The 27,958-nt window shown below is 45.0% G+C and overlaps 2 protein-coding genes across 9 annotated transcripts in view; one reads left to right on the top strand and one right to left on the bottom strand.

Moving 5' to 3' along the window:
• The window catches only part of LOC146045587 (uncharacterized), a 34,018-nt gene that overhangs the window by 5,460 nt on the left and 600 nt on the right, over positions 1–27,958 (bottom strand). For 6 of the 8 annotated variants that reach the window (XR_014465482.1, XR_014465487.1, XR_014465484.1 and 3 more), the window contains exon 2: positions 25,729–25,773. Coding sequence is in view for 2 of the 8 variants with exons in the window: in XM_083164549.1 (XP_083020675.1) it covers positions 25,729–25,773 (45 nt within the window). In the remaining 6 variants the exon portion in view is untranslated. Of the gene's footprint in view, positions 1–25,728; positions 25,789–27,845; positions 27,931–27,958 lie in introns of those variants that run through there. The other 2 variants (XR_014465488.1, XR_014465485.1) reach the window with 2 other exon arrangements.
• Positions 2,563–7,215, top strand: FGF19 (fibroblast growth factor 19). Its single transcript, XM_083165093.1, has 4 exons — positions 2,563–2,566; positions 3,252–3,485; positions 4,301–4,407; positions 6,919–7,215. The coding sequence occupies exons 1-4, from the start codon at positions 2,563–2,565 to the stop codon at positions 7,213–7,215; spliced, it is 642 nt and encodes a 213-aa protein (XP_083021219.1).

Here is a 27,958-nt window from a genome sequence, read left to right as displayed (position 1 = left end):
GGAGGTGAAGGTGTGATTAAAATAATACATACAATAGGGAAAAAACATAAATGTTAATAAAGTGACAGAGACGCCTTGACGTACGGCCTGGGGGCTTAACCCTATATCTGCAGATATATGCAACCAAGATCTCTGTATTGTCTGATTATTATATGTATATTTCTCATTCAGTGTGCAATAGGGATACAAACTGTTTTTCTTTCCTAACCAGATTTACCCCTCCCTGTTGGCACCTGAATGACAGACCTCTGATTGAGCAGCTTACCAATAAAAGTGTTGTGCAGTTGAGAGGCATAGATGGGTCAGCAATAGGAGGGATTGCTGACACCTGAGTGCCATTGGAGAAGCCAGGGGTATCTCCAGGTAAGCTGGCTCTCAGATGTTGTAAGCCATTATCATGTGGCCTTACACTGGGCTATTAGGCCCATAAATTTGTTATTGTGCATGGGATGGGTTTGGGAGTGTGATTCCCCCTTTGTTGGTATGGCTGGTCTGCTCCAGGGTAGCACACCCTAACACTTTATTAACATTTATGTTTTTTCCCTATTGTATGTATTATTTTAATCACACCTTCACCTCCCTACATAGCACTTATGTGCTTCTTATTTAACACTACTAACTTTCATTTGTGTGCTGCCCTGGAGTAGTCAGCCTGTGTCGGCATGTTGGGGGCCCACACCCCAGACCCATACCCAGTGTTAGGGACCCCCAGTGACAGAGACGCCTTGACGTACGGCCTGGGGCTTAACCCTATATCTGCAGATATATGCAACCAAGATCTCTGTATTGTCTGATTATTATATGTATATTTCTCATTCAGTGTGCAATAGGGATACAAACTGTTTTTCTTTCCTAACCAGATTTACCCCTCCCTGTTGGCACCTGAATGACAGACCTCTGATTGAGCAGCTTACCAATAAAAGTGTTGTGCAGTTGAGAGGCATAGATGGGTCAGCAATAGGAGGGATTGCTGACACCTGAGTGCCATTGGAGAAGCCAGGGGTATCTCCAGGTAAGCTGGCTCTCAGATGTTGTAAGCCATTATCATGTGGCCTTACACTGGGCTATTAGGCCCATAAATTTGTTATTGTGCATGGGATGGGTTTGGGAGTGTGATTCCCCCTTTGTTGGTATGGCTGGTCTGCTCCAGGGTAGCACACCCTAACACTTTATTAACATTTATGTTTTTTCCCTATTGTATGTATTATTTTAATCACACCTTCACCTCCCTACATAGCACTTATGTGCTTCTTATTTAACACTACTAACTTTCATTTGTGTGCTGCCCTGGAGTAGTCAGCCTGTGTCGGCATGTTGGGGGCCCACACCCCAGACCCATACCCAGTGTTAGGGACCCCCAGTGACAGAGACGCCTTGACGTACGGCCTGGGGGCTTAACCCTATATCTGCAGATATATGCAACCAAGATCTCTGTATTGTCTGATTATTAGACTAGTAACCATACAGATGCTGGATTGTACATACAATCGCATAGGGCCTGATTTGGAAGGAAATCACATTTACATTGCTCAAAATGAGCCTGCACGGAACCAATGCTTATATTCGCCCACATCTCTTATATCTGATTATCATTATCACTGCTACGACCCTATAATAAGTACAAAAGATACGCTCCACCATCCATGCGTAGGAAACTGGCCTAACTGGATTTTGCCTACTTTAGAATGCACTGTTACATCCCAGTTCAACAGTGCATAAGTTCCATCGTCACAGTTCGTGTTACTGGCTAAGTTGCGTAGCCAGTGATATTGGTGTCTGAAGAATCAGTCACATAGCAACGTAATGTTCATCTCAAATTTAATCTTGAATTTAAAGGGTAGAAAATAAAGACAACTGAAAAGGTTTAAATCTGGTATAATAACTAGGTGACCGCACACTTAGCTAATCAATAATGTACATCTAGTTTTATGGGTAAAAGCAGACAGCACAACCAGACACCTGAATGACACTTGAGATGATTTGCCGTATTGGAATGACAAATCGTCTATATCGTCTAGAGTCTACGCAAAATTGCGTGCTACCGCAAGTTGACAGCGACAGCCTCTGGTTGGCCATACTGCACGGTCAATCAGACATAATCATATGCGATTTGGTGCACTCATTGTTATGTGTTCAGCCAACCGACTTTACGATTTGCCGTTCCGATTTGGCGAACGTTTCTAAAACATCGGACAGTGAGCACGCAAGTTCTGGGGTCAAGGGAAATTGGCTGTAAAGTCGGTCCAAATAACAAGTCGTCCAGATGCGTACCCCGCTTAAGTTTATCACTTAAGTCAACACGCTTTATCATTATTTTTCATGGCAGCGTCATGTTCTCGAGGCGATAATTCCCATAATCCATGATCCCACGCTGCTTTTGTCATCAAGCGTAGAGAAGTGAATTAGCGAAGAACCAGTGTACCTTGACCTCTTCTCTGGTATTACCCCTAAAGCAGATGTGACACTCACTGAAGTTACTCTTTTGTTGTCAGTGAAAACAGAAGTCGGTTTGAGCCATGTGGGAGTGTCAGAAACAGTAGATGGACTGTGATAGCTAGGAACATGGGTAAGTAGTTTTAATAGACGTACGCATACCACAGACTGGTGTGAACTAATCAGTATACTGTTTGGGGTTCAGTGGGGGTATGTCCAAGACTCTGCAGTCTGCTCTTCCCTGCACTGGCTAAATGAAGGTGCACTTTACCTGTGTTTGCAACAGGTATGAACAATTCCTATGTATGCTGCAGCCTGCACAATGTGGAATGAATGGATGCATCAAAGCACACCTCAATGCGGCACCATTGCTTCATTGATATTCATTGCTTAGTGATGCGACAGTTGTTCTAATGCTTGAGGAACAGGGTTTTACAGCAGCTTCCCCAAAAACGCGCCCGTTCATATGAACCAAAATTGATTTCCTACTGTCACAAAGTTGTTTGATAAAGTTTGGAAATGTTTGAAAAAAAAAATGTAGACAGAAATCGCGTATATAAAATGCAGAGAATGTCCTAAGAGTGATGTAATCCTAATCAATAAAGTTGTGGGCAGGCCCAGGATTACTATGAAAATGTGCCTTTTTCGTTATCTATACAGCTGATAAAGGCTCTATAAAAAGGCAGGGGATTGGCTTTGTATTTACTACAGCCCTGAGGCAAATAGGCAAAAAGCATTGCTTGTCTTTAGTCTGTCTCTAGTAACGTTAGTGTCACAGTGTGGCTCTTTCAGCTCTCAAATTGCAATTTCCAATCCAGAGAAGATGTGGGGGAAACTGTCTCAGAAACTCGCCCAGGTAGCAATGGTGGAACTGTGCCTCATCCTACTGGGTCATACTTTGCCGCTGTCTGACGCAGGACCACACGTGCAGAACCGCTGGGGAGAGACTATAAGGATAATACGCCTGAGAGCCAGAAAACATGGTCAGGAGAGCTATGTCAGGATACACGATGATGGCAGAGTGGATGGGGAGAGACATCTAAGTACTCACAGTAAGTGGAAATGTATTCATAACCCCAGAAGCATTGTATAGTACCGATCGCTGCGTGATTATCACAGCGCACTCTGTTTACAGATCACAGCGGAGCACGTGATTAATACGTTGTTACAGAATAATAGTCAATATACAGCAATCAATGTTGTAAATGTATATAGATAGAGACATCGTGGATGCTAAATGTGTATATGGTAATATGGAGGCTCTTGTAGACGTTTCGTTCATCCGTGTTTTGTCTTGTTAAAATCAAACCCTTGTGTTTTGTTGTAATATTATTCAAATGCACTTTCTGGATACTTTTTTCTAATAATATACACACACACTCATTATGGGGGGAATTCAATGTGTGTGTGTGTGTCGATATTTCTGACCGATCGCACGTCTTTCGCGGTGCAGATTTAACCTTTTTTTAAAAAAAGTCAAATCTGCATCGTCGAAAACAGCCGCCAGATGGTCGATTCCGCAGCCGTTCTTGACAATATACATGTGAGTCGGCGAGTTATTCGCTGATCCATGTTTTTTTTTTTAACTGTCGTAACGTTGCATACCGATTGGTGTTTTTTTCAACTGTCAGAAATGTTACGACAGTCGGAAAAGAGGATTGAATAACCCCCATCATTTCTTTACTATTTTTCTTTTGTTTTTTGTCCCCAGCTAAAGAAATATTGCAATCAAAGCATATATGAATGATGGCATTGTGTTACAATAAGAAGCAATAACTTACAGTATGGTTACGCTGAACTGTCTTTAAATGAAAAATAAATGAATAAATTAGATCGTATATTAAATATATTTAATTTTTAAATCCAGGTTTACTTGAAATCAGAGCTGTAGCATTTGGCGGAATAGTGGCTATAAAAGGTTATCACTCCTCCCGGTACCTCTGCATGGGGAGCGACGGGACACTGTACGGACAGGTGAGTGTTACTAAGAGCGCACACATCTAATGATTGATACCGTTATGAAGGTATAGACTTTACGCTGTGTAAGTGGGATACCTGTCAGTAGAACGCTACTCTCTGTCCTGTCATTCTCACATTTTCAGAGGTGAATGTTTGCTTGTAGGGTTAAATCACATGATAAATGCTGACAGCAAAGATTTGGGGTCCCGTCACCCCGGTCTGCAAGCTTTAATAGTTTGAGCAAAATATGGACAAAATAACCAAGCTTTTATTTTCTAGATACACATAGATTTGCAGTAGCCGTTAACCATTTCCTCTCTGTTATGTATTATTATATGGCATTATCCGTATGGATAAACTTTACAGGGGGATATTATTTGGTTTATTAAATAACACTGGACTGCGCTGTTTCTTAAGATGCCCGTACACGCTGCGATTATCACATGTGTTTTGGGCTATATCGCATTGCCACCTATGCGTTTTGCATGCGATTTGAGTGTGATGCGATCCGAAGCTAGTTCAAAAAGTAAGTGCGGCACATACTTTTTGAACTGTGCGATGGGGTGCCCGCGGGAGCGCACGTCGCATCGCACAGCAAAAACGTACCATGTACGGGCACCTTTAGAAGACATTCTGCAAAGCAATTAACAGTAAAATGTCAATAATAAGAGTAGATACAAATGTTTGCTTGGCAATTTTCACACCAATTTTTGACAAATTCACTTGGCGCTCAAAGGGTTAATGATTTTTTGGTGACATTAGGGATGAGTAACATTGCGCTGTTCTAGAAAGCGCAGCCGCTGGGATTTTCTACTGATCCCTCCTATTGTACTCCGTGACATCCTGTACTACAGAGTACTTAAGGTCAAAGCGATAGCCGTCTGCATCTTCTCTCTGGCGCATAAAGTGTTAAAAGCACCAGTCAGCAATATTCCGCAGACAAAGTGTATGCTGTGTTGTTAAAGTTCCCTTCAGACTGTTTGAACCCTTGTTGTACCTTTTGCACAATCTTACGCCTCGCGCTGTATTTTTGGCTCAGTCAGGATGAGTGAATGAACTTTGGTTCAGTGGAACACACTGCTGATAATGTCTACGTTCCTGGACAGTGGAATAAATGCACAGCGCTAACTGGGAATATTGTTCAAAGGTAGTGAACGCCGGTATGTGGATGGCTGGCAGACAATTGTTAGGTCGACACCAAAAAGGTCAACATGCCAAGTTCAAGATGGAAAAGTTTGACATAGTAAAAGGTCGACATGAGCTTTTAGGGGGAATATTTGTACTTTACCACCGACTTATTGGGAGTTCAGGTGTCGACACGCACACCTAAAAAAGTGAAAAGCTCATGTCTTACCCTTTTAACATGCCGACCTCTGCTTGTGTTGACCTTTTGCCAATGTTGGCCCTGTGCATGTCGAACTTTTTCTGTCGACCGAGTGCCCGTCAACCTAGAGATTGTCTGTGAACTTTACCACACCTTTGAACGGCAATACAACAGGCTGTGTATTATTCTACTTGTTATGGGGACATTCTGAGTGTAATAAATGTACGGGCAAGATTCACAAAACAAATTAGTGAGCAATATTTATATATCCAAATGAGAATGGGGATAGCGTTGGCCCGTACTGGCCTATATGAAAACTCTCCGCTACAGGAGAAGCCCAGAAAGGATATGCTGTTTGCCAATCAGTGGGAGGGATACATGTCCGCAGGCCCCGCCTGCAAAATGCAGCAATTGGCAGGTCAGGGAGTAAGGGGCGGGGCTAAATGAAGCAAATTCAAATTTTTAGCCCAGTCTGCTCCATTCAGCTCTGGAATTCTCATTTGAAACCCTTTATCCCGCCAAAATTCACTATTATTATTATCCTTTATTTATTTGGCGCCATAAGGGATCCACAGTTACAGAGTACACGTGAGTTACAGTTCAAGACAGGATATTACAAGTACAGGGTATATAGACATATCTGCATCAAATAGGCAGTAGGGTGGCAGACAACCAAGGGATTTGATGCCGTCAAAAAGATTATGGAGTAGAAGATGGTACAAGTAAGAGGGCCCTGCTCGTGAGCTTACTTTCTAAAGGGGGAGGGGCAAAAAGACAGGGGGTGGCACAGGTGGGATTCGGGGGATGCAGCCACTCTACCGTGAGTGCGGGGTACTACCTGGAAAATGTAGTGTTTCCGAGCACTTGTGGGATAGTGAGTATGGGTAAGACAAATATTATAGATTTCAAAAACAGCAATGTGTGTGTGCACCTATATTTGGATGGGATGAATAAATAAATAGTTGTATTGACACAAATGAATTGCGGAGGCTTATTCTCCCCAAGATCTAAATAAGAGCCAAGAGCTTTGTACCTACGAGATGGTATATCACCCAAAGTTCCGCTTCTGGGACGCCTTCCGTCCTTCTAAAGAATATATATAACAATATAATGTACCTAAATGATCTGTATTCTCTATATTTACACTTTATTTTTGAAATGATTCCAGTCTGTGGATTCTAATAATTCTATTCCCATTACAGATCAATTTTTCACCAGCCGAATGTTCTTTTAAAGAGGAACTCCTCGATAATGGATACAACATGTACAAATCTCAAAAATACGGGATAGCAATCTCCCTCAGTAAAGACAAACAGAGGCACTACCAATTCCTACCCATGAACCACAAGGCTGCCTTGGATCAGTACATAGAGGACGAAGATGGTGACTATGACAATGACCAAATAAACACTCAAAACTTTGACAGCATGGACCCTCTGGGGCTTGTACAACGCCCTGCGCTTCATAAAAAAACCATTTCTCAAGAGGCCTCCATATAGACCTGTATGCGTCAGATGTAACAAACTGTTATGATTCTTCAAAGAGATTTACAAGCCTCGTGAAGCTCCAGTGCCTTAGGACTTTGCTGCCTAACCTTTCTGTATCGTCAAAAGCGCACGGTGGTTCTGTAACACCAGGCAACAGCACGCTATTTTTCTAAAAAAAGAGTCCATTCCCGAAACAATAAAGGGCCTATTTCACCATCAGGATACCCCAAATATAGAGTATGAGGTCAGGACCCAGACTTTGCACACCTCTGCCTAAGGATACACCAGCTTGGCCATCCATATCACATGTAAGAGAACATAGCTTGAACCTTCATACTCTTTAAGAACCGATTATTGAGGTCCCTCAAGCTATCGATCCAGCCTAGAAGAACAATAACTACACTCCAATATCTCCAATAACTCTCAATATCTCATTAATGTTCCTTTTACTGGATTCAGCTCATTGAATTCATATTAACTTCTGTAATTAACAATGGCCCCGGGCCAATAATCTGCCTAGATTCATCATATATCATATAATGTGTATCCAGTATGATTGCATTCCAGGTCATGCTAAAGGAAAATTTGCATAATTACCAGCTATTCACCATTACCGAGAGCAGTCCTATATATATATATATATATATATATATATATATATATATATATATATATATATATATATATATATATATATATATATATATATATATATATATATATATATATATATATATATATATATATATATATATCCATTCAGATATGTAAATCTGCTCATTTCCATTAACGACCAAATGTACAGAACCGCACAATTGGCCTGATTCATCATGGATCACAAAACCATGCTGCCCTGCAAGTGGGGCAGATGTAACATATGCGGAGAGAGTTAGATTTGGGTGAGGTGTGTTTAAAGTAAACTGTAATCTAAATTGCAGTGTAAAAACTGACCCAAACTCACCCAAATATCACTCTCTCTACACCTGTTACATCTCCCCCATCTTCAGTGCTACATGGTTTTACCCATTAGAGAAAGATTTTGCTTTTGTGATGCAAGGTGAATCAGACCCAATTTCTCTCTCCCTGTGATGACATGCAAAGTTCTCTATTTTATAAGTTAATATTTATTAAAGATGTGTATTTAATATATATATATATATATATATATATATATATATATAATATATACACTAAACATAGGCACTCACCTCTCCTAGTTTTGGGGTGCCATATGGCTTGTGACCACATTGTTTAAACAGATACTGTATGTATGTATATATATATATATATATATATATATATAAAAATATACATGCAAATATATACAACCGATATGTCAACTGGGCCCCGCTAAATTGAGGAGGTGTGGCTACGGGGTAGGCCAAACCCTGTGTAAAAAACTAAACGAGAGGGAGGGAGAGGACAGGCTGTCCTGTCATCTCCGTCCACACTGTCTGGCTCCCTACAATGGGGGAGCGGGACACGGGCCTGGGTAAAAAGTACCCACTCCCCTCTCGACGCCACTGTATATATATTATAACCATGATTAGTAAACATGTAATATTGGGGTAATAATAGGGGTTTACCCAGCAGGCAATGTACTTGAAAATTAAATTCAAATGTTGTCAGCTACTGTATGAATACAGAGTCATGGACACATATTATCCTGAAGGGCCGTTATTCCAATATCCAAGCGAATACTACATGAAACGGACACTATATGGCATTAATACATCAACGGGAAAAAAAGGCATAAAACACAAACTAAACAGTGTATTAAGTTTTTTGTAACCAAAATGAATTGTGTTTTTTTATTGTTGCATCACACGGTGAGTGTTCTCTTCACTAAGCACTTGTTCTAAATGCACTATTTATATTTAATTTATTGGAAACCTTTGTTATTTTTTTATTATATTTATATACTATATTTATCTATACAGTTGCTATAGTTTTCTAAATCCAGTCATTGTTTTGTTGTGTACTTGTCTTTGTGTCATTTTGTAAATAAATTGCAACTTGTTCAAGGAATTTGTGTGAGAATTAGTTTGATGGGAAAAATCCAATCCATCCGTGAAAATGCCGCGTTGTGCTAACAGCGCCACAAATATAAAGCATATCTGTCTTAGGAATTAGTTTTATTGGAGTCACAAAATATTTGGAATGTTCAATATGCCTATTCTGTAATATATATAGCAGGTGCCATGGTAGTGGTATATTTATACCCCTTTCAAGCGGCATAAGTAAGTGTTTTTCCCAGATCGGACCCGGGTTGCTGGGCAGTGTAAACGGGTAACCTGGGTGGAGCAACCTGGGTCCAGTTTACACTGTAGGGAGGAGGCAGCGTCAGCTCCAAGCGCCGCCTCCGCCCTCACCCCTCGATGATGCAATACCACTCCACCCTGCCCCTGTGTGACGTTAGTGACCCGGCTTATTGCCAGGTTGCTGAGGGGAGCTTGTCCTCGCAAATGCCGGGATGGACCCAGGGCCGCCACTAGTAATTTTGGGGCCCGGGACTGACCTTCATAGTAATGTATTATCAATAACCAATTGGATCAACGCGCAAGTACTTTCAATAGAAAATAATCCAATTTAGAGATTTACTAAGAAGCGTTTGTGGAAGATCAAAATCCCTAAACCATGTGCAAAATATGCTCCTACACAAGTGCACATGTCCCAGCACCTGCCTATTCTCAGTTCCCAATCAGTATCTTCCTCCTGAAGGCACTGGCCACTAATCAATGGCACTTGTAAAGCCTCGACCAATCAGCCTTTTTGTTGAGCAGTTTCCTAAAATCTACCAAACCCAAACACAATGTTCCGTACCTGCGCGTCTGTTACAGTGTAAGTTACAGTTCATTAACAGTTTCTTATATAGTGCACACGTATTCCGCAGCGCTTCACAGAGTATTGTTGAACATTCACATCAGTCGCTGCCCCAGAGGAGCTTACAATCTATATTCCCTTCCACATGTACATGCACACACAGACATTCTAGGGTTAATTTTGTTGGGAGTCAATTAGTCTACCAGGGGTGCCAGATGCGGTCCCGACAGTCATTTACCCGACGTCGGGATCCCGACTGTCAAAACTCAGATAGACGGGTGCCCAACGGCCACCCGCTATTCTCCCTCGTGGGGGTCCACGACCCCCATGAGGGAGAATAGAATAGGTGGCGACGTCAGGGTTAATGACTGTCGGGATCCCGACTGTCGGTACCCTATACCACACCTGTCTACCAGTATATTTTTGGACTGTGGGAGGAAACCGGAGCACCCGGAGTACAGTTCAAGACAGATACAGTGTGAGCTTGTGTACAGTGTGGGTTGGACTCAGCACAGCTCAGATATAGTGCAGGTTGGATACACCAATAGTGCACTTACTGTGACAAAGGGTTCTGGGACTGTTGGGAGAGGGCAGGGCCACAACTGGGGGGCTACTAAGGGGGCATTTGCCCCGGTTGCTCCCCTCCAACCCCCTCAGCCCGCTGCTGGTCTCGGGGTCAGTAGCTGATTAAGAATCAGTTTATTGCCTTTTGTAGAACGGAACACGGAACTCCATTCATCTGTACTGCAGCAGACTTTACAATCAATCGATCCTCACAGCATTGAGAACCAGTGCTTGCTGTGAGGATTGTAGATTGATTGTAAAATCTGCCACAGTCCGGATAAATCAAGTGCTGAACAAAGCAAATGCCTGTAGGGTAAGGATAGCCATCGGTGCAGTCGCCATCGATGGCAATACTGCAACCGTCCATCGATAGTTATAAATAGAGACAGGATTATATGCATTTGCATATTTGCATATACATTTGCATATTTTGCCCATTCTCACTGGTTATTGCATATTTTACCTACAATCTAGTGATGGTGCATATTTTAGGCCCCGTCCTCTTCCCACCCGCGAATGACAGCACTGCTTTGCCCTGCTGCTGCTGGTCAGGTAATGGTAGAGTGTGCAGGCTGGGGCAATATGTGCGCAGTGTGGGGAACCTTGGATGTACGCTATGTCTGACACTGCTCTAGGCTGCCAATCCATGTTGATAAAAGTCAGTCGGGATGGATGTCATTACAAAGCTCCTGAACCTTTGCCTGACCCTGGCCTGGGACTTTACACCAAGATACAGACTTCTGCAGCAGAGGAGGTGGGTGGAAGGGTTGTGCCATCACACGGCGCAGAGGAAATACAGTGAGTATGCGGCGCAGGGAGGAAGCCTTCCACTGCGCCGCCCTCACACGATATGCTGACATTTGATCCATCGGCGCTGGAGATGAGGGTCCGTGTAGTTGATGCAAGAAGAGCTTTGGACGCTGCAGTCTGCTGTAGCAGCCAGGAAGAAAACAAATCCTGTGTATAGCAATAGACATCTGCAGATGCTGTGGGCCTATTATTGAGGTTTATTTGCAACTAATTGTATGCTGATTTTTAAATAAATAAGTTAAAAATTACTTTTTTTATTATTTAATGTAGCATATTTTAACACTTTTTATGCATGTTTTAAGTATTTTTCATGCATATTTGCATGCATATTTCAAGCTTTTTATGTTGCATATAATCCTGTCTCTAGTAATAAACTATGTGATGGATGACCATCAATAGGTTTATCTAAAAATGGTCATCCATTTTCTTTGACTGACTGGCCCGTGGGCCAATCAGAACGTGGGGGCAGGGCTTAACGGGTGTCGGGGGCAGAGCTATGCTCTGTGTCCCAGGAATGTGAAAATAAAGACAACAGCAAAACATCGGTTTTGCTGTTCCATTGATGGGAAAGGTATTCGACATCAGCCATAAACCATCGATGATTCTGAATCATCGATGGTCGGTGGCCACCCCTACTGTACGAGAGAAGGTTGCTGCTGTCTGCTGGCAGAAGTTCCTGGCTCCTGCTGACCTTGTTGGGTGTCAGCTGGGTGCTGTGACTGTTAGCAGGAAGTGTCGTCATGGGCATCATGGGAAATGTCAGAAGACAGAAGGGGTTCTAGCCACAACCATCCCTCTCTATCTCTCTCCACCCCCCTCACTTTCTCTCTCCTACATCTCCGCCCCCTTTCTCCCATGGTACCATGTTGTGAACTTTAGGAAAGTGGAACCACTACTGTGTGGCATCCTGTGGAATAATGTTTATGCTAAGAACTCTTTATTTTTTTGGGAGGGGGGTGGAGTAACTGCTTTGCCCCGTGTGCCGAAAATACTAGTTTCGACCCTGCTATGGGCACTCAAGGCGGCTCTCATATAGGGCGTAAACACGGTTTGACTATTTTGCTAAGCGATTTTTCAAAATCGAATCAAAATTGAATGCACTCGATTTCGATTCGATCCGATGAACGGCCCTGCGACATTGAAATTGAATAGAAAAATAGACTGTGCAGGCCAGACGATATAGTACAGATCTGTACGACATAGCCTAAGCGAATGTGAATGGGTGCCTTGCGATTCGATCGGGATTGAATAGAAAGTAGTACACCCCTTAAGTCCTAGGGTGCTGTCCAGGCAGCACGGATACCAAAGGCAGGTGCCAAGGTGAAGCAACAGATGCAGAGGGCATCTAGACACAGCTATAAGCTTCGCCTGAAGCATACACACCCGTTTCTTTCTTTTGCAACTAGTACAGGGATGATGCAAGTGAGATCTGATGACGATCAAACAGGTCGATACAATTATCTCCAAGAGGTTGATGTACATTGTGTACTTCATTACATTATCTGGGGCAGTATAAAACGCTCAGTGAGGCAGCGGGAACGCGATGGCGCTTATACACGCGGCACAACGGGAAACATGACTAGGACATTTCTGTTATTGAAGCGGTAACCTTTTGTAAACAACTACCTGAATTACTTATATTGCTGTTTACTTCAAAGCAGAAATGTCTCGTAACTTTCACAAGATGGTACTGACTGAGATCAAAGACAGGATAATGATGACTGTGTTGCTTTCTGCATTACCTCTAATCATGCACAATTGATTACAAAGCAATCTAGACTTGCTGCTTGTTAAGACTTTGACCTCTGTACAGATTCATCAATTCCCCATAGTAGTAAGAAACAGGTACCATCATCCCCAAGCAGCCATCACAAAAATGTTTTATCCGAAATAAAAAAATGCCGCATAAAACATATTTTCTGTGAGATTTTACAGGAGCAGGTGATTTGAGGACAGAAAAAAAAGGTTAGTAAATAACTCAGAAATATGAAAGTAGAATTTCTACTGGTTCAAAAGGTGTTTTTATTTATTACCAGTTCTTTATATAGCGCACACATATTCCGCAGCGCAGAGAGAATATTTGGCCAGTCACATCAGTCCCTGCCCCAGTGGAGCTTCCAATCTATACTCCCTTCCAGATGCGCGCGCACACACACACACTCCAGGGTTGCCTACCATCCCGGAATGGGCGGGAGGCCCCTGAAACTCGTGTCCCCCTCCTGGCCCCCTGGAAAGGTGGGCAACCCTCCTGGATACTGGCAGCACCCCCTGAATCTCCTTGGCCGCAGTGGTAAATTGTGATCCGCAGCTTTTCGGGAGAGGGGCGGGGCTAAAGAGGCAAATTACGTCATTTAGCTCTGCCCCTCCTTGAAGACCCACAAATTGTGGGGTTTGCCTACTGAGGGGCGGGGCTTGATGATGTCTACATCAGGCCCCGCCCCTCAAAGTGCTGCTGACAGTCTCCTCTCCAGGCTTCCCCAGAGAGGAGCCTTTAAAAGTAGGCAGCCCTGACACACACAAACACATTCTCGAAGGTCAGCGAGATACAGTAGCTGCTATATTTAAAATGGCAAACAATCGGATTGCTGCTTTAAGCCCCATACACACTAGGCCAAGCATGTCCAAACAGTGGCTATCCAGCTGTTGTGAAACTACACATCCCAGCATGCCTTGCTATAATTTTAGTACTCCCTTATAGCAAAACTGTGGCAAGTCATGATGGGACTTGTAGTTTCCGATAAATCTTTGTGGTAGCCATGGTAATCTCCAGCTGATTCGATGCACGCGGGACCATCCATCGGATTGAAGGTAAAACACACCTGATTTAACACTTTAAACCCAATTTCTTGGCCCAACGAGTCAGTCAGAGTTGGATGAAAAGAGCCCAAATTGCACTAGTATATGGGCACCTCAAAGCTTGGGCTGAAGGAAGGGTGGGTTAGGGATATGGGAAGGGTTATAATACTTAGTGGGATGCGTCAGGATTCTGTATGTTGGGTTAGGGTTCCGCTGTTAGTCTAATGAATGTCAGGATCCCAACTGCCAAGATTTCATCCCCACCCTGCATCTAGGTATTGTATTAAATGATCATATGTATGGTGGTGTAGTAATACAACCACAAATGAAGTGGTGGTTTTATGCAGATTCCCTGCAGTCTGGTCATCCACATAGAATCTGCTGAAAATGTCCCTCCAAAAACCTCTGCCGCCTAGGAGGAGACAGATGCTCGAGGTTCTGCTGGACCACTGGTATCTGTCAGGCAAACGCAGCATGTATAGCGTTATCTGGAAGTGCAAGGATTTCAGGAATGCAAGCAAACCCCTGGCAACAAGCATGAAACCCCTGGCAACAAGAATGAAACCCCTGGCAACAAGCATAAACCCCAAAAAACTCAGATTAATCATAGTACTGTAATATTGTCGTCCCGGACTCTCATCGCCACAGGCCATGGTCCAAATTTCCCCACTGAATATTTTAAATCAGTCACAAGCTCAGTATGAGCACAGAGAAAGTCACATTTCTGTCTATTTTAGCTAGGACGTGAAGTAGGTGATAGTGGGGCCCTGCTGAAATTAAAGACGTACTTGGCACAATTCAAATCTCCCATATTCTTCAGATTCTGTCAGAGGAGCGGCTTAAAGTGCATACACGCTGGCCGATATATCAGATGTTCGATTGAGTGGCCGATGTATCGATGGAACATTGGCCAGTGTGTAAAAGCAATATATCTGTGAACAGCATCGTTCACAGATATATCACATCGGTTATGCAACACAGCTGATGCCCGATACATCTAAAGATATATCAACGCCACTGCAGGACACTTCAGTTATTGATGGCTCAATGCACCCGCCCAGTTGTGATGTCGGAGTGTATAGGCGCTGCCCGATCCCTCTGTAGATCTTGTGTACCCAGCATAAGGACTTTCTCATTACTGACTGACTCTCATTATACCCCCGTGTTGGAACCCCTGACAGGAAAGAGATAGCAACACATCAACACACACAGGGTGTACTGGTGTGCACTGACCCATAGCGTGCTGCTGCTGCAGCTGCTGTTGTTGGTGAGCTGTGAATTAAGCCTCATACACACTGGGCATTTTGGATTCAGTATTGAATCCCGGCGGTCGGGATCCCGGCGTTCAGAATCCCGACGCCGGAATCCCGACAGCCGAAATGCCGACAAGGGGGGGACGTGGATCGCCCCCCCTTGCGGGCTCGCTGCGCTCGCCACGCAGCGGGCCCGGTGCCTCGCTACGCTCGGCACGCTATTTTATTCTCCCTCCAGGGGTGTCGTGGACACCCCAGGAGGGAGAAAGTGTCGGCATTTCGGCGGTCGGGATTCCGGCGTCGGGATTCTGAACGCCGGGATCCCGACCGCCGGGATCTTAACTGCATCCCGGGCATTTTTGCCCAGTGTGTATGAGAAGCGATGATGTGAAAATTGCTTGGCCGAAAATCCCTCAGTGAAAAAACACGACCTTCCCAACAATGTTTACAGGAGTGAAAGTGGCAGCTACACTACCATATTATTGCCAAGTTTATACTGGGCTTACCTAATATAAAATAGGCTTTGCAACATTAGTAAAAGGTCCTTATTGAGACAGAAGAAATGCCACAAAGCAGAATACATTAACACTGGAGGTATGGCCACCCAATGTAGCAACACACTTCCCTGTAGCAGCACATTTCCCTGTAGCAGCACATTTCCCTGTAGCAGCACATTTCCCTGTAGCAGCACACTTCCCTGTAGCAGCACATTTCCCTGTAGCAGCACATTTCCTCACTCAGGATAGTAGTTAGAACTTTGTGGGCCTCATAGTAACAATTTGAAGGGTTCCTTGTCTCAGTGCTTTTGCAAAACTGCAACCGTCGACTCTAGGCTGCAGAGGGGCCGCTCTACTCACTGGGTCCCTCCCCACGATAGACCCAGTGAGCACTCCGCACCAAAGCCATACTATGGGGCCCCAGTTAATATTATGCCACATTACAGTGTCCGCGTTCATAATATGTCACATTACAGTGTCCCAGTTCATATTATGCCAAATAACAATGTCCCAGTTCATATTAGCTAGCATTACAGTGCCCCAGTTCATACTATGCCATACTGCAGTGCCCCAGTTCATATTAGGTGGCATTACAGTGCCCCAGTTCATACTATGCCATACTGCAGTGCCCCAGTTCATATTAGGTGGCATTACAGTGCCCCAGTTCATATTATGTTACATTACAGTGCCCCCCATTCATAGTATACCACACAAAAGTACCCCAGTTCATATTATGCCACATTACAGTGGCCCAGTTCATATTATATTACATTAAAGTGCGCCAGTTCCTTTTATGCCACACTATAGTGCCTCCACTTCACACTGTGCCACATTACAGAGCGCCAGTTCATATTATGTTACATTACAGTGCCCCCCATTCATAGTATACCACACTAAAGTACCCTGGTTCATATTATGCAACATTACAGTGGCCCCATTCATATTATATTACATTAAAGTGTGCCAGTTCCTTTTATGCCACACTATAGTGTCTCCACTTCACACTGTGCCACATTACAGTTCACCAGTTAATTTTATGTTACATTACAGTGCCCCCATTCATAGTATACCACACTAAAGTACCCCAGTTCATATTATGCCACATTACAGTGGCCCAGTTCATATTATATTACATTAAAGTGCGCCAGTTCCTTTTATGCCATACTATAGTGCCTCCACTTAATATTGTGCCACATTACAGAGCGCCAGTTCATATTATGTTGTATAATAATGCTCTCCGGTTCATTTTATACCAACTTACAATGAATATATTGCAGGGTCTAAGGCAGGCATGTCCAATGTTGGCCCTCCAGATGTTGTGAAACTACACATCCCAGCGTGCTTTGCAATAGTTTTAGCATTCTCTAATAGCAAAACTGTGGCATGCTGGGATGTGTAGTTTCACAACATCTGGAGGGCCAACATTGGACATGCCTGGTCTAAGGCAAAAGTTTTTAAGGGACCCAGAAGTATGACACAACAGTGAAAAATGTAAATAACATAGATAACTTTAATAGAGAAGGTGGTCCCCTCTCAGCGCAAGGCCATACTTGCCTACTTTTGGGAACTAGTTTCAGGGAGATTAAAATTGGCAGTAAAATTCTGCACAGAGCCCCATTGAGGGGGCGTGTCATGCTCCACCCACAGGGCGTATCTAGTTCCAAATATGGAGATTGTGAAAAAAGATTGTGAACGTGGCAACTAGAAGCGTGGGTGTGTACTGCTACATCTGAGAGGAATATTTTAAAATGACTTATATCCAAATGTAGATGAGCCCCAAAGCAGGCAGTAAGAGATACTATACTTGGTAAAGTGCTGGGAAATGGTGCTGATGAATCAATGTAAATGTATCTGTCTCTTATTCTATTTTCCCAAAAATGTAACAGTGTAATGGGGGCTAGGTGACATGAGGGAGATTGCAAGACTAATGAGGGAGAGAGGGAGATTGCTGTTATTTCAGGGAGTCTCCTGCAGAATGCAGGATGGGAGGTAACTATGATGTAACAGTGTAATGTGGGCTAGGTGACATGAGGGAGATTGCTAGACTAATGAGGGAGAGATGGAGATTGCTGCTATGTCAGGGAGTCTCTTGCAGAATGCAGGAGGGGAGGTGACTATGATGTAACAGTGTAATGTGGGCTAGGTGACATGGGAGATTGCTAGACTAAGGAGGGAGAGAGGGAGATTGCTGGTATTTCAGGGAGTCTCCTGCAGAATGCAGGAGGGGAGGTAACTATGATGTAACAGTGTAATGTGGGCTAGGTGACATGAGGGAGATTGCTAGAATAATGAGGAAGAGAGGGAGATTGCTGGTATTTCAGGGAGTCTCCTGCAGAATGCAGGAGGGGAGGTAACTATGATGTAACAGTGTAATGTGGGCTAGGTGACATGAGGGAGATTGCTAGACTAATCAGGAAGAGAGGGAGATCGCTGGTAGTTCAGAAAGTCTCCTGCAGAATGCAAGAGGGGAGGTAACTATGGTGTAACAGTGTAATGTGGACTAGGTTACATGAGGGAGATTGCTAGACTAATGAGGGAGAGAGTGAGATTGCTGGTATTTCAGGGAGTCTCCTGCAGAATGCAAGAGGGGAGGTAACTATGATGTAACAGTGTAATGTGGGCTAGGTGACATGAGGGAGATTGCTAGACTTATCAGGGAGAGAGGGAGATTGCTGGTATTTCAGGGAGTCTCCTGCAGAATGCAGGAGGGGAGGTAACTATGATGTAACAATGTAATGTGGGCTAGGTGACATGAGGGAGATTGCTAGACTAATCAGGGAGAGAGGGAGATTTCTGGTATTTCAGGGTGTCTCCTGCAGAATGCAGGAGGGTAGGTAACTATGATATAATCTATATTTATTGCCAGGCCCCATAGCAGCAGCACTCCCTTCACCTATGATTACTACACCATTATCCTTACCACGGCAGCAACACTATCCCATGCCCAAAGAAATGCTGCCACTGTACTCCACTTGGCTCCCAGTACCGCAATGTCATTGCACATGAACAGATCAGCAGGAGTTCTAATGGAAAATAGTCCCCTGCGTCTAGACAGGTCAACTAATAACATAACGATCTCCCATTTTAAATGCAAATTAAGGGAAATCTTTACATTAAAGCAAAAAATTGATTTCAGAATAAAAAGATATGAAACGTCTGAGGAAATAGTCTCCTGAAATACATTTCCTACTAGTCAGTACAAAGCCAATGTTTATCATTTGTTATTTATGAGGGTTGTTTTAAGAAAGGTGGGAAAACAGGTACAAACTCAGGTAATTGCAAGTTGCCAGGAATGGACTTCAAAAACTAATTGCTAAACTAGTACCCACTAGTCTCAGCACTCACTCTTCAAAGCCCTCGGAGTAAGATGTCACTTCTGGCTGTGTAATCTTTAAGGAGTTATCCAGGTGACTTCACAAATACCTGCTGTGAATGCCATGGTAAGCCTCCCTGCAGCCTGACAATGCGCCGCATAGTTATTTCAGCTTAAGGAAGCAGCTGAGCTTTTAAGACATCCATCCGCCAAACGCGGAGCTCTGAGCTGAGGCCGCACAAGATGAAACGCAGGGATATATGATCCTGAAATCTGAGGAAACCGCTGTGGGAGAGAACAGTCAGATAAAATGCATCGCATCTTCTGAAGAGTCGCTAGACACAATAGGCAGCAGCACTTGTAGGCCGCGGGTGTGCATGAACCGTAAGGACATACAAAAGGCAGGGGTGTATGCAATAGCCTACAAGTTGTCAGTGATTTATTTAATATCAGTTAATTATATAGCTCACACATAGGACCTCATTCAGGTTCGTTCGCACGCGGCTGATGTTTTTGCTTTGCGCATTTCTCTGCATGTGCCTGCGCGGGATGCATGCCCCCACGGCAAACAAACTGTTCACTGGGTGCATGCACCAATCTTTGTGGGCGGTGGGGGGGTGTCGAGCGGCGGGCTTGCCATCAGCATATGGGAACACACAGCGTTTCATGGGCGTTTCCATGAGAACGCTGGCCAATCTCATGCTAATAGAGCCATGATGGACATGCGGTGGGCGGGCAGCTGATGTCAGCAGCCCGCCCACTTCCCCCCAAGCATACACACATATGTAACCTTACATATGCGTGCACCTTCCACATCTTTCGATGGTCACCGACCAAGGCCGGATGGGGGGGGGGGGGGGGGGGCACAGGCCCTCTATCTAGGGTCCCCCTGTGGTTAGATTTTTTTTTTTAGCTAAAGGTTTTGTGCATGGGAGTGGGGTAGTGCTGCAGCTTCCCCTATCTGCCAATGTGACAATGATTAATGGTGCTGAGCATCGGGAGCCGAGGCACACTGACTGCACACGTGCATTACTGGGAGATGACTAAGTCCCATGAGACTTTGCACAAGAGGTCAGAGGCTGAGAGGCTTGTACTGAACTCTGCTTGGTGGAGCTCATCATATGCTTCTTGGGCCCATGGAGGACAGCAGCAGCCGTGGCCTCGTCATGGGAGGGTTTTTAATTAGAGGCAGCGCTGAGACTGTCGGGGCTCCTACAGAGTAAAGTACAGAGGGACAAACACAGGCATTTCATGTGGTATTTTATATATATTCTTATGTTTATATTAATCCCCCCCCCCCCTGCAGTGGCCCTGGGCTCCGTGAAGGCTTAATACGGCCCTGTCACCGACCATCAAAAGATGTGGGAGGGTCCCAGTGGCATGCAATGCATGTTTTATGTAAAACATCCATTCGCAGCCAGTGCAAACATACACGCCTTGCGAATGGTGGGCCGGGTACCACCATTCGCAAGGTAGGATCTCGTTCACTCACAAGGATGCGAATTCGAAACAGAATAACCCCCATTTTCCCAGCATTTTACAAAGAATATTTGGCAATTCACCACATTCCCTGCCCCAGTGGAGATTACTCTCTATGAGGCGATACAGATCTGCTCATAGAGCAGCGAATTTGGCCCCTCCGGCGATGGAGGGGGTCTGCTTATGGGCATGTTTTCATTCGCTTGGGTGCTCGCTGCCTGATTGACAGGTGTCATGGGTATGCCCACCAAAATGGAGAATCGCTGGGCCAGCTCAGCGTGCCTGTTCAGAGTGGGAGGCTGACGTCAGGGCCTACCCCCAATTCGGAGAATTCGGGCATTTTTATTTCTTCGCACTGGGAGATAAATTGTCTAGAAACGGCCCTGTGTACACGCACAAACTAGGAAACTAGGGTTCATTTTGTTGGGAGACAACCTACCAGGATATTTTTGGAGTGTGGGATGAAACCCGGACAAGTACGAGGAAAATAAACAAACTCCGCACAGTTAGGGCCATGGTGGGGATCGAACCCATGACCTCAGCACTGTGAGGCAGTAATGCTATAACCATTACACCATCCGTACTGCCCATATATATATATATATATATATAACACATGGCGGGAATAGAACCCATAACCTCAGCACTGTGAGGCAGTAATGCTATAACCATTACACCATCCGTACTGCCCCGTATATATAACACATGGTGGGAATAGAACCCATGACCTCAGCGCTGTGAGGGTGTAATGCTATAACCATTACACCATCCGTACTGCCCATATATATATATATATATATATATATATATATATAACACATGGTGGGAATAGAACCCATGACCTCAGCACTGTGAGGCAGTAATGCTAACCATTACACCATCCGTACTGCCCCGTATATATAACACATGGTGGGGATAGAACCCATGACCTCAGTGCTGTAAAGCAGTAATGCCATTACACCGGCCGTACTGCCCGTATATATAACACATGGTGGGGATAGAACCCATGACCTCAGCGCTGCGAGGCAGTAATGCTATAACCATTACACCATCCGTACTGCCCCGTATATATAACACATGGTGGGGATAGAACCCATGACCTCAGCACTGTGAGGCAGTAATGCTATAACCATTACACCATCCGTACTGCCCCGTATATATAACACATGTGGGAATAGAACCCATGACCTCAGCGCTGTGAGGCAGTAATGCTAACCATTACACCATCCGTGCTGCCCCGTATATATAAAACATGGTGGGGATAGAACCCATGACCTCAGTGCTGTGAGGCAGTAATGCTAACCATTACACCGTCCGTACTGCCCCGTATATATAACACATGGTGGGGACAGAACCCATGACCTCAGTGCTGTGAGGTAGTAATGCTAACCATTACACCGTCCGTACTGTCCGTATATATAACACATGGTGGGGATAGAACCCATGACCTCAGCGCTGTGAGGCAGTAATGTAACCATTACACAGTCCGTACTACCCCGTATATATAACACATGGTGGGGATAGAACCCATGACCTCAGTGCTGTAAAGCAGTAATGCTAACCATTACACCGGCCGTACTGCCCGTATATATAACACATGGTGGGGATAGAACCCATGACCTCAGCGCTGCGAGGCAGTAATGCTATAACCATTACACCATCCGTACTGCCCCGTATATATAACACATGGTGGGGATAGAACCCATGACCTCAGCACTGTGAGGCAGTAATGCTATAACTATTACACCATCTGTACTGCCCCGTATATATAACACATGTGGGAATAGAACCTATGACCTCAGCGCTGTGAGGCAGTAATGCTAACCATTACACCATCCGTACTGCCCTGTATATATAACACATGGTGGGGATAGAACCCATGACCTCAGTGATGTGAGGCAGTAATGTAACCATTACACCATCCGTACTGCCCCGTATATATAACACATGGTGGGGATAGAACCCATGACCTCAGTGCTGTGAGGCAGTAATGCTAACCATTACACCATCCGTACTGCCCCGTATATATAACACATGGTGGGGATAGAACCCATGACCTCAGTGCTGTGAGGCAGTAATACTATAACCATTACACCATCCGTACTGCCCCGTATATATAACACATGGTGGGGATAGAACCCATGACCTCAGCGCTGTGAGGCAGTAATGCTAACCATTACACCACCTATACTACGGGATGCGATAATTCGGTCGGCAGTGTCTAGGTGTACAGTGAAAAGGTCAACATAAGTTTTTTGTTTTTTTTCACTGACTGTTCATTCTTTACCATCCCTAAGGGAACAGAAGGAGAGTATAACATTGTGGTGAGAGCCGTGCGAGGTTATGCGTTACACTGATCCGGTGGACCGTTTTCTAAAACTCATTAAAAACAATTTACCGTCCAGTCTCAGAATAGAAAAATAAAAATAATAATAATACAATAAAAAAAAATATATATATATATATACACACATACATGATATATATTAATAGTAAACGTGTTTGCATTATTGTAAATATAAATACACCAGAACATCAATATTTCACTGCCTTTATAAAGATAAATTCATATTTTAAATGAGGCAATTTTTCTTTTAATAATAACAAATACCGTATATACTCGAGTATAAGTCGACCCGAATATAAGCCGAGGCACCTAATTTTACAACAGAAAACTGGGAAAACTTATTGACTTGTGGGAACCTCACTCGAGTATAAGCCGAGGGGGGCTTTTTCAGCATAAAAAATGTTCTGAAAAGGTAGGCTTATACTCGAGTATATATGGTAACATTTTTACCAAAATCCATTCTACACAGCAATGCCATCAATGTATCGCAGTCTCTTATGAAGCAGGGGAAGGGTTAAAGGCTGGGTACAGAAAATAAAGACCTAGAAATGTAACTAGCCGGGAACACCTCGCAGCATCTTATTGTTTTATGTGTGGGCTGCATTCTTCCCCGCTAACAATAAGAAGCTTAGTGCACACAAATTAGGAACTTTATAGGTTTTCTCTACTTATTACACAGGGACTTTAAGCTTCCATTCAGATACCTAAATATCCAAAACATTTTATAGAATAGAATAAATATAAACCTACAATCATATTGCATATAAACACAGACTACAGAACTCGGAAATGGACTGTGAGCTTTTGTACAATGCCTGCTAGTTCGCACACCTTCCCTCTAGCATTATGTGATGGAACATCTCACCCCACTAATACCAGATGATGGCAACTGAAACGGGAGAGTGGCACCAGTTAGACCTGGCAGAGAGGCCAACTCCAGCACTAACTCCTAACTGTACAGAAGTGGCCGATCCATCTGGGGTCTGATTCAAGTTCATTCGGAAGGGGACAAATTCGGTCCCATTCCAATGTTGGTGGGTCTGCACAAGTGCAAGTGTGAATTTGCTCACCTGCAGACCCCAGCAGTGAACAGTTTAGGCGAGTTACACACTTGGCGGGCCATTCAATGAGGGGAGGGACCGACGGGGGGTGGGTGGAAATGGGGACCGCCCATGGGAACACCCAGCGTTTTATGCGGGTCCACTATCTGTCTTTAGTCTTATTACTCCACTTTTTGTATTTCTCCTTTCACTTATATATCTAAAAAAAGTGTTCCCCCCTTTACCCACTGACTGGGCCACTTTCTCCTCAGCCGGTGCTTTTGCACATCTGATTACCTTCTTAGCCTCCTTCTGTCTAACAAGATCTAACACCTCTTTGTCTTCATTATTCTGCGTCTGCTTATATTTCCTAAAGGCCAACTTTTTTGCTTTCACAATTCTTGCTCTTTCTTTTATGGCTTCCTTTTCCTTGTGTTTGTCCTAACTCTTTGGACACAAAGGGCTAAATGCGCCGCTATAACACTTCGTGTTTCGCCCCATTAGCGAGGCGAAGCTGGAGGGGAGACTGACAATATGTATGAACATCTTGCCCACCGAAGCAGAGGAGCGCAAACTCCCCCCCTCCGGCGATGTCCCCTCCTGGAGACAGCACATCAGTTAACACTGACGCGCTGTCTCCTTCCCCGCGGCCAGCTGGACTGGGCATGTGCGGGATCTCGCTACTCACGCGCAGCTCAGAGCCAGCAGCAGGGACAGCACTGTCCCTGTTGTGGGCATAGGGCATCGCCACCTGCAGCTGGCGAAGTCGATAGCTGCAGGGGGCGGAACCGTCAGCGATGCTGACCGTTCATACATTAGGTAGGAGGCAGGCGTCTACTATAAATTAACGTCCCTGCGCTATGCTGCCTGCCCCACACCACCACATGTAATACACCCGCATTGCGGGTGTAATAGAACAGGGGAAGCGCTATCCCCTGCCATAACGCACGGGGATAGCGCATATTCCCCTGAACGCCGATTAATAAATCTACACCAAAGTTCTGTTGCTTTTAGTATTGCACTTTTTCATTTTTCCCACTTCTCCTGCACTCCTTCTAAAATTAAAGTCTCCCATGATTATTACCTCTTCTTTTAATGCCATTTTATTGATGTCCTGCAATAGGCTCTTGTCAAGTTCCTCTTCCTGACCTTGTGGTCTGTAGATCACCCCTATAAGAAGAATCGCCTTCTCCCCTGTTTCTATGGTCACCCAAAGGGCCTCAGTTTTCTCTTCAATACTTTGTATTAAGGTAGTCTTTATGCTTTTTTTCCACATGCATTGCAACCCCTCCTCCGATTCTTCCCATTCTGTCCTTCCTAAATAAAGTATATCCTGGTATAGCTATGTCCCAGTCATGATTTTCATTGCACCATAACTCTATAATAGCCACAATATCCAGTTCATCCCTTGTCATTATTGCAGCAGGAGTTATATGCATAGGATTCCCACATCTGTACACCATAACAACCATTGGTGAGATATTTGTGTATTCTTCTATTGCAAGGACAAAACGTGATTGTCACTGACCTACATATTGATATTGATTATAATAAATAAGATTGTGCAACAGTTTAAAAGCAGAAAAAGAATGAAATAACTCACCAAATGATGGAAGTACAATCATCCAGGCGCAGATTGTAGAATGTTCTGGAATAATTCAAACTTGAGATTTACTAAATAAATACATTTGTTATTATGCAGTATATCATTAATACTAAAAAGTAGTAAGTAAGCACAGGGCAAGGTCCAGCATGCAAAATCCCTCCCCGACTTCAATGTAATTGCAATTGCATTGTAGAACAACCCGTCCGCACAGCTTTGCAATTTTCCATCTTGCTGCGCTGCGTGTGACGACACACAGCCTCCATGAAAATGTCTGGACCGCATTCTCCCAATGCTGCATCGCCATCCCCAAAAATACAATCACATCTTTTCCGGATGCAACCACATTTTCAGCTTTGTGCGTGCGTGCTGCATAGGGTGGCCAATCCCGGGATCGGGATCGGCGGGATCCCGGGATTTGGCCCCCAAAACGCCGGGATTTCAATCCCGGGATTTGGCCCCCAAAACGCCGGGATTTCAATCCCGGGATTGGAATTTCCAATCCCGGGATTTCGGGATTAAACTGCGCATGCGCAGTTTAATGCCGGGCAGCGTCTGAGCACTCAGACGCTGCCCGGCTTCTCCCATACCCCGCAGTGCGCAGCGTGACAAGGTCACGCTGCGAGGTCACGCTGCGCAGGGCACAGCCGCACATCCACGGCTGCCCGCCCGCCCAGCGCTCCCGGCCATACGCCCGATCGCCCACCCACCCAGCGTTGACGCCCGCCCGCCCGCTCGCTCACCGGCACCCAGCGCTGACGCCCGCTCGCCCACCCACCGCTGACGCCCGCTCGCCCACCCAGCGCTGACGCCCGCTCGCCCGCCCGCTCACCGGCACCCAGCGCTGACGCCCGCCCGCTCACCGGCACCCAGCGCTGACGCCCGCCCGCTCACCGGCACCCAGCGCTCGCCCGCTCACCGGCACCCAGCGCTCCCTGACAACCGCCCACCCACCCAGCGCTCGGGCGCCCATGGTGTTTTTTTATTATTAGGGAAGCCAATCCCGGGATCCCGGGAATCCCGGGATTGAGCATTTTTCAATCCCGAATCCCGGGATTGAAAAAATGCCCCGGGATTGGCATCCCTAGTGCTGCATCAGCCATGAATGTAAAAAAAGCATGAAAAGTGCCTAATAGTGAAATCCGCACTACTGTGGGGGATGTTGAATTAGGCTCACTGTCAGGAGTATTTACTCCTCCCAAGTGGTGATACTGTGTTCCCCAGTGAGGAGAAAACCACATGTTTACCATTCGATGGCGACAAACATCTGCAGCGCGGTCGGCTGGGGCTCTGACCATCACAAATTTTTACCATTCAATGACGACAAACTTCTGCAGCGTGGCCAGCTGGGGGTGGGACAGGGGGCGGGAACATTACAAATGTCGACCATTCCATGGAGACAAACATCTACAGTGTGGCCGACTGTGGGTGGGACTGGGGGCGGGAACATTACAAATGTTTACCATTCGATGGCAACAAACATCTACAGTGTGGCCAGCTGTGGGTGGGACTGGGGGCGTGACCATTACCAATGTTTACCATAAGATGGTGACGAACATCTACAGTGTGGCTGGCTGTGGGTGGGACTGGGAACATTACAAATGTTTACCATAAGATGGTGACAAACATCTACAGTGTGGCCAGCTGTGGGTGGGACTGGGGGCGTGACCATTACCAATGTTTACCATAAGATGGTGACGAACATCTACAGTGTGGCCGGCTGTGGGTGGGACTGAGAGTGGGACCATTACCAATGTTTACCATTCGATGGCGACAAACATCTACAGTGTGGCCGGCTGTGGGTGGGACTGGGGGCGGGAACATTACAAATGTCTACCATTCCATGGCGACAAACATCTACAGTGTGGCTGGGGATGGGACTGGGGGCGGGAACATTACAAATGTTTACCATTCGATGGTGACAAACATCTACAGTGTGGCCGGCTGTGGGTGGGACTGGGGGCGGGACCATTACCAATGTTTACCATAAGATGGTGACGAACATTGGAATGTGGCCATGGATTAGCAAAAATGCTGCCGTTGCAACAAAATCAATGGTTGCGAACCAAAGACATATATTAAGAGTGTGTGGGGGGGGGGAGTCATTTGTCACTTACTAATAACATAGGGCCTGATTCATGTTGGCATCCCCTCCAATGTTACCCACCCCCGGTAACATGGGAGGGGATGTGTAACGAAAACACCTGCCCTCGTATGCTTCAGTGAGAAC

The sequence above is a fragment of the Crinia signifera genome, chromosome 11 (genome assembly GCF_055691185.1).
Source record: "Crinia signifera chromosome 11, ASM5569118v1, whole genome shotgun sequence".
NCBI classification, from domain to species: Eukaryota; Metazoa; Chordata; class Amphibia; order Anura; family Myobatrachidae; genus Crinia; species Crinia signifera.
Note: the sequence above shows the minus strand (reverse complement) of the source record. Positions and strands in the feature narration are given on the sequence as shown.